Source organism: Sodiomyces alkalinus, assembly GCF_003711515.1.
Source record: "Sodiomyces alkalinus F11 unplaced genomic scaffold SODALscaffold_4, whole genome shotgun sequence".
Classification (NCBI taxonomy): Eukaryota; Fungi; Ascomycota; class Sordariomycetes; order Glomerellales; family Plectosphaerellaceae; genus Sodiomyces; species Sodiomyces alkalinus.
Window position 1 is genome coordinate 286,674 of NW_021167082.1, and position 6,886 is coordinate 293,559.

At 57.4% G+C, this 6,886-nt stretch overlaps 3 protein-coding genes across 3 annotated transcripts; all 3 read left to right on the top strand.

Moving 5' to 3' along the window:
- Positions 1-684: 684 nt before the first annotated feature.
- SODALDRAFT_358787 (hypothetical protein) lies at positions 685-2,110 on the top strand (the record flags this gene model as incomplete). The annotated part of the gene is made up of 8 exons (XM_028614124.1): positions 685-721; positions 804-829; positions 963-1,043; positions 1,111-1,150; positions 1,222-1,291; positions 1,338-1,405; positions 1,763-1,879; positions 1,956-2,110. 8 exons carry the CDS (start codon positions 685-687, stop codon positions 2,108-2,110), a joined length of 594 nt encoding a protein of 197 aa, XP_028466756.1.
- Positions 2,111-2,268: 158 nt separating this feature from the next.
- On the top strand, positions 2,269-4,394 carry SODALDRAFT_332391 (zinc carboxypeptidase A). Its single transcript, XM_028611694.1, has 3 exons — positions 2,269-3,012; positions 3,124-3,510; positions 3,626-4,394. Exons 1-3 carry the CDS (start codon positions 2,703-2,705, stop codon positions 4,219-4,221), a joined length of 1,293 nt encoding a protein of 430 aa, XP_028466757.1. The 5' UTR covers positions 2,269-2,702; the 3' UTR covers positions 4,222-4,394.
- Positions 4,395-4,841: 447 nt separating this feature from the next.
- Positions 4,842-6,886, top strand: SODALDRAFT_332392 (hypothetical protein). Its single transcript, XM_028611695.1, has one exon. The coding sequence runs from the start codon at positions 4,961-4,963 to the stop codon at positions 6,767-6,769; it is 1,809 nt and encodes a 602-aa protein (XP_028466758.1). The 5' UTR covers positions 4,842-4,960; the 3' UTR covers positions 6,770-6,886.

Below are 6,886 nucleotides of genomic sequence, written 5' to 3' on the forward strand. Positions count from 1 at the left end.
CCCCCCCCAAGGGGACAAGAAGCCACAGGATTCCCACCTCCATGAAAGCTATGAAATTTTATTTATAAAAATCATACTGTAAAGGAAACGCACAGACCAGATCGTACGACTAAAGGAGGTTTTAGGGAGAACTGCACCAGGGCCACTGACAAAGAGGTGGTACACACTTGTAGTGCCTTGCCTGCCTTCTTTTCCCCTCACTAATAATCAGGTCGCTGATCATTTCGAGACAAAAAAATATACCCTGGGAGACGCTCAAGTAAGTCGCTTTCTTTTTCTTCTGCTCTTTCTCCATCCTTCAATTGTTTCATTTGGTTTCTCTTTCGAGTCTTTAGGAGGCCCTAGATGTAGTTCATTATTTCGAAAGGTCATTAGTTTCAAGTTGTGGTAACATGTACCATCATTGAGTTGAAAGGGTGGTTCTTATAAAGGTGAAGAAACACGTTGGACGTAGAACCATGGAAATGAATGTATTTTGTGACCTTGGACTGGGAAATTGGAAGAAGACAATGTTTAAAAAGGGAAGAACGGACTCGAGGGAAGCTGGTCGGGAGAGGCCCCTTGAGCACATTTATAAGCCCGAACCTGTATCCCAGCCTACATGTACCTTATACCACCACTCTGAGCACCGCCGCTAGGCTACGGGTAGGCCTCCCTTTATCCTTTCTGTACTATCACACCAAAATGTCCCCCACGAAACGTCCGGGACTGATTAGGAATGGTAATGTACAACATCTGGCTTTCCCAATAGTTATCCCCTCCCGTCAAATGACTTCATGTTGACATTACTCTCATGATATCAGCGTTGAGGAGTTGCGGCAGAACCCCTGTCGGGAGATAACACCAGAGTCTAGTCTTAGAGACAGGATCATGATCCTACTACTGCGGGCCATAGAAACGAAACGGGCCGGGAATCGGGAGGATTCGGTGAATGGACGATAGTCGAAACTTTAACACGATAGCTTCATGCCATCGAAGCACCCTGCCACCCTGCGCGAGGCATCGCATGCATGCACCCAGTAGTCATCACCTCCGAGCCGTGCGTGCACCAATTGCGTGATAGCATTTAAAGCCAGATCAGCCAAATCAGGAAGGTGAACAAGGTCGCAGTCGCAGGCTCCCCCGCCCGGGCCTCCCCCCACGAAACAACGTGAGCACGATGTCTCATGTATGTAACGGAATCTGATTATCTGAAGTTGAGTTCTAAGCGATATCATGAAGTCAAGCCGGCGGATGGAAATGGATGGAAATGGCTCAAGGAGAGTTCGACGATGTGGCTTGAGTCTAGATCGTGAGTCCATGTCTTCTGACTGCTGAAGGACGCACTGCCAACGCAGGCGGAAGAGGGACAAACGGCAGGCCGGTGAAGAGGCCGGGGACCGGGGCCCAGATTTCCAAGCTTCATGTTCTCTCCATTTTTTTACGCTGATTGGTTTTTGGATGTTTTGTATTATAGCACAGCTTTATTACAACGTCAACTTACAACTTACATGCTACCGTATGGTCATTCCAAGTCCAGGTCCTCGGTTTCGTGAACTACCGTCTCGGCGTCTTTGGCCTTCCCTCGCCTTTTGCTTTCTTCTCAATCCTTGTTGCTTCCAGAACATTATATCCTTTTTACGAAAAGTGATAGGTATGCATGTGATGACTGTGGGGTTGCAACTTGCAAGGCAGCAAGTCGTCATTCGCAAATGCCGATTTGGGCTTAGAAACCAGGTTCTAACTTGCAGAAAAGTTAGTAAGAAAACTCCCAGTGCTACAGTTACACGCCGCCTATCACAGCAACAAAACCTAGATGGCCCATCGAGCTTCCTTGTTCGTCCCTCTCGGGCCTCTCCAAGCCAAGCTGGCCGCCGGCGCGCCATGTCGGATACGGCAGGTCAGTTAGGTCAAGTCCTAACGAATGCCGAAGTTGGGGCAAATAGCCGCGTTCTGATCATCACTGATGCTCCCAGGCTGCCACAGGGTGACAATCGGGCAATCTTGCATGATTATGGAGGAGGGTCAGATGCCGAATCAGGGATGCATTCCCCGGCGCTTGGTCAACTTGAGGACCTTCAGCAAGTTCAGCCCCCATGCATCACTGTCCTCGTGGGCTTGCAGGAGGTAATACGCGCCAGAATCGTCACGTTCGTCCAGAAATCTTTATTATTATTATTATTATTATTATTATTATTATTATTATTTTCTTCTCGAAAACCACATGAACACAACCCCGATCACGACATCCAATCCCGCTTCACCAACACATGACGCCAAACGGTAAACCCCTGCGCGAATTTTCATCACACGATGCGACGATGCGACGATGCAACGATGCGACGATGCGACCTGCCGCTTTTGCGACACGCCCACACTCGACTCGTCACTCGAGACTCGAGCCCCGAGGGACGGTTGATCGACAGGGCCCCGCGAATGCCCTCACCCGCACAGTCCAACTCCAGTCCAGTCCACACCCAGCAGACCCAGCCAAGGCATGATGCATCGGAAGGGGCTGAGACTGAGAGGGGAAGGATAGGGAAAAGCAGGGGAGCGGAACCCCCGGTGGTACAGCAGTACTACAGAATGCAGATGACGACTATATATCTAGGCGTTCTCTCGCATTGCCCCCTGATTTTCCCTTTTCCAGTTCCGACTCGTCCACCACCAAGCTTCTTCTTGATTCTTCTCCGCCAGGACATTTCTTTTCTTCTTCGTCCGCCATGAGAGTGCAGTCTGCCATCACCGCGCTCGCGGTGCTGGTGACCACCGTCGCCGCCGAGGACCGCGTCAGCTACGACGGCTACAAGGTCTTCCGGATCGACACCCACGACAACTCGGAGGAGATCCACAGGCTGATCGACGGCCTGCACGCCGTCGAGGTCAGCTGCGGCGAGAGCGACCACTTTGAGCTTGCTGTTGCCCCCGAGGATGTCGAGGCTTTCCAGGCTCTCGGCTTGGACGCCTCTCTCCTGTCGGAGGATCTGAGCGTCGACCTTGAATTGGAGGGTCCCGTCGAGTCCTTCTATGAGAGTATGGCCCCCTGAGAAGAAAATAATGAGAAATAATGAAAAGAGAGAAGGAAAAAAAAAAAAAAAAAAAGGAAAAAAAAAGGAAAAAAGAAAGAAAACTAACACCCCCCAGGCGAAGAGTCCAACTACACCATCGAGGTGAGGCAGCAGGCCCTCCCCGCGCTGTCGTGGTTCAGCTCGTACCGCCCGTACGCCGACCACGCCACCTTCTTCTCCCAGATGCAGGCTGCCTTCCCCCAAAACTCGCGCATCTTCAACGTGGGCAACTCGCACCAGGGCCGCTCCATCTACGGCATCCACCTCTGGGGCCCCAACGGCCAGGGAAACCGCCCGGCCATCTACTTCCACGGCACCGTCCACGCCCGCGAGTGGATCTCGGCCCCCGTCGTCGAGTACCTGACCTGGCAGCTCATCAACGGCTACCGGAACAACGACGCTCTCGTGCGCTCCTTCTTCAACAAGTACGACTTTTACATTGTCCCGTTTGTCAATCCTGACGGTAGGTCTCTCCTGTTGTCCCTCCCCCGAGTTCCCCCTCTGTGCTCTCTCCGCCTCCTCTGTCGTCTCCTTCTCGTCACACACCCCCGAGTCCCCCGACTGACACATGCATCCAGGCTTCGTCCACACCCAATCGTCCGACCGTCTCTGGCGTAAGAACCGCCAGCCCCGCTCCGGCACCTCCTGCGTCGGCACCGACGGCAACCGTAACTGGAACTTCCAGTGGAGCACCCCGGGCGGCGCCTCCACCAGCCCCTGCAGCGAGACCTACCGCGGCCAAGCCGCCGGCGACACGCCCGAGATCCGCGCCCTGACCACCTTCACCAACTCGCTCCGCACGCGCGGCATCAAGCTCTTCATCGACTGGCACAGCTACGGCCAGTACATCCTCCTCCCCTACGGCTACAACTGCCAGGCCCGCGCCCCGAACCACAACGCCCAGATGAGCGTCGCCGCCGGCTACTCCAGCGCCATCCGCGCCGTCTCCGGCACCCGCTTCACCTACGGTCCCAGCTGCTCCACCCTGTACGCCACCACGGGCAGCTCCCCCGACTACATGGGCGGCGCCATGGGCGCTGAGTACGCGTGGACCGTCGAGCTCCGCCCCGGGCCTGGTAGCGGTAGCAGCGGTTTCGTCCTGCCCGCTGGCCAGATTGCCGCTAGCGGCGCCGAGCAGTGGGAGGGTATCAAGTATGTCCTCAACACCATCTAAGTATAGAGCGTGGCTCGGATTGGCGAATGCTCTCGCAGTCTCCCTCGAAGACGAGAATTTCTCAGAGGGGTTTTCTGAGGACTCGGGAGTCGGGAGAAACTCGAAAGCATTTGTCTCTATCCGTAGGGCAACATAGTTCGCAATGTCCAATTCAGTATTATTTCTTGCCGAAATCAAGGACGGAGATTCAACGTCATAAGGTGCTTTCCAAGTAAGGAGTAAGGAGTCAAAGGACAGAGGTGCGCGGATTAATTGCTTCGTAGACCCAGAGCAGGAGTCGAGTCAGTCAACAATCCGGTCTAGGCTGTCTGTTCTTACCTTACCTAAACCATCTTAATCTTATCTTATCGTAGTGTCTTATCTTTTAGCACTCGTACCTTGCCTTACCTAAGGTACCTTACATCATTGTACGTACCTCGGCACAAGCCTTGTTTCATCGTCATCTCAACGGTGGCACAGATACATATTAGGTACCTTAGATACCTAAGGTAACCATCCGATGTCGCTATCGCTATCGCTAGGTACCTTACGTAATCACTCCGTACTGCGGCGTAGCACCGCCTCGGGTCAGGCGGGCGGTGTGTCTCGTCCCCCTGCTCGTGCCCTGCTGGTCCCCCAGACACCACCAACACCACCAGGCTCCAGCTCCCACCTTATACTCCTTCAAACTCCCCCTTCCATTCATCTATCTGCCTTGACAATCCACCACGCTCCGTCATAATCATCAGAACTAGCCACCATGACCAAGCAAACCCCCGAATCCCTTCGAACCCGCGCCTCCAACCTCTCCCTCCGCATGCAGGCCTTGTCTGGGCCAAACTCCCCAGCCATGGCCACGACCCCCAGGCACTCAAAGCCCCAGACCCCGACGCCGACGCCGAATGCCACAACCACGACACCAATCCCTAGCGAATTCATCATCGCCGACATGGCAAACCGCCCATCCTCCGAAAACCTCCTCTGCCCACCCTGCCTCTCGACCCTCCCCTCCCCCAACCGCCTCGCCGTCCAGCTAGTCTCCCCCGAGAGCTGCCGCCTCTGCGCCCTCCGCACCGGCAACCCCGGCGCCTACACCAAGCCCTTCTGCGACTTCATCACCGACAACCCGACCGTCTTCCACACCGTCGCCCACTTCCGCTCCCAGCTTAGCGCCGCCGGCTACGAGGAGCTGCCCGCCCGCGACGCCTGGGCCGGCCGCCTCCGCCCCGGCGGGAAATACTGGACCACCCGCAACGGCAGCGCCCTCATCGCCTTCGCCGTCGGAAAAGCCTACAAGCCGGGCAACGGCGTCGCCATGATCGCCGGCCACATCGACGCCCTCACCGCCCGCCTCAAGCCCATCAGCTCCCGCCGCAACGCCGCCGGCTACGTCCAGCTCGGCGTCGCCCCCTACGCCGGCGCCCTCAACTCGACCTGGTGGGACAGGGATCTTAGCATGGGCGGCCGCGTCGTCGTCCGCGATCCCGACTCGGGGAAGACCGCCGTCCGCCTCGTCAAGCTGGGCTGGCCCGTCGCCCGCATCCCCACCCTCGCCCCGCACTTTGGGGTGGGCATGACCGGCAGCGCGAACAAGGAGACCGAAATGGCCCCCATCATCGGGCTCGACAACTCCGACCTCGCCCTCGACGGCATCTCCTCGTCGTCTTCCGAAAACGTCCCCGCCCCCGCCCCCGAACCCGAACCCCTCGGCCCTCCCGGCTCCTTCGTCAGCAGCCAACCCCCCAAGCTGGTGAAGCTCATCGCCTCCGAGCTCGGCCTCTCCTCCCCTTCCTCCATCCTCGACTGGGACCTCGAGCTGTACGACAGCCAGCCCGCCCAGACCGGCGGCCTGGACCGCGAATTCATCTTCGCCCCGCGCATCGACGACAAGCTCTGCAGCTGGTCCGCCCTCACCGCCCTCCTCGCCGCCTCCGACCGTCTTGACCACGGCCACATCAAGCTCGTCGCCCTCTTCGACAACGAAGAAATCGGCTCCCTCCTCCGCCAGGGCGCGCGGGGCAACTTCCTCCCCCAAACCATCGAACGCGCCGTCGAGTCCCTCGCCTCTTCGTCCTCGTCCTCGTCCTCCTCCTCCTCTTCGTCGCCTTCGTCGTCTGGGCCAGGGCCGGCCGGAACAGACACCATGGCCCGCACCTACGCCTCCTCCTTCCTCCTCTCCGCCGACGTAACCCACGCCGGCAACCCCAACTTCCTCTCCCGCTACCTCGACGCCCACATCCCCCGCCTCAACGTCGGCCTCACCGTCTGCGCCGACTCCAACGGCCACATGACCACCGACGCCGTCTCCACCGCCATCCTCCGCCGCGTCGCCCACCGTGCGGGCTGCCGCCTGCAGGTCTTCCAGATCCGCAACGACTCGCGCAGCGGTGGTACCGTGGGGCCCATGCTGAGCAGTGCCATGGGCGTGCGGGCGGCGGATGCGGGCTTGCCGCAGCTGAGCATGCATAGCATCCGCGCCACCACCGGTAGTCTTGATCCTGGGTTGGGTGTCAAGTTCTTTCGGGGGTTCCTGGATCATTGGGAGGAGATTGATGCTGAGTGGCAGTGATTTTCTTCTTCTTTTCTTCTCCCTTGGCACCGTCTTCTCTGACTGAGTTGTTGTCTTGTTGCAATGCATCACACAGGAGGATGGTGTTCACCATAGACTGAAGCATCTTGAAGGGAC

Coding starts and splice junctions, on each gene's coding strand:
- SODALDRAFT_332391 (XM_028611694.1), top strand. CDS start 2,703: ATGAGAGTGCAGTCTGCCATCACCGCGCTCGCGGTGCTGGTGACCACC. Junction 3,013..3,123: donor CGTCGAGTCCTTCTATGAGA/GTATGGCCCCCT, acceptor AACACCCCCCAG/GCGAAGAGTCCAACTACACC. Junction 3,511..3,625: donor CCCGTTTGTCAATCCTGACG/GTAGGTCTCTCC, acceptor ACATGCATCCAG/GCTTCGTCCACACCCAATCG.
- SODALDRAFT_332392 (XM_028611695.1), top strand. CDS start 4,961: ATGACCAAGCAAACCCCCGAATCCCTTCGAACCCGCGCCTCCAACCTC.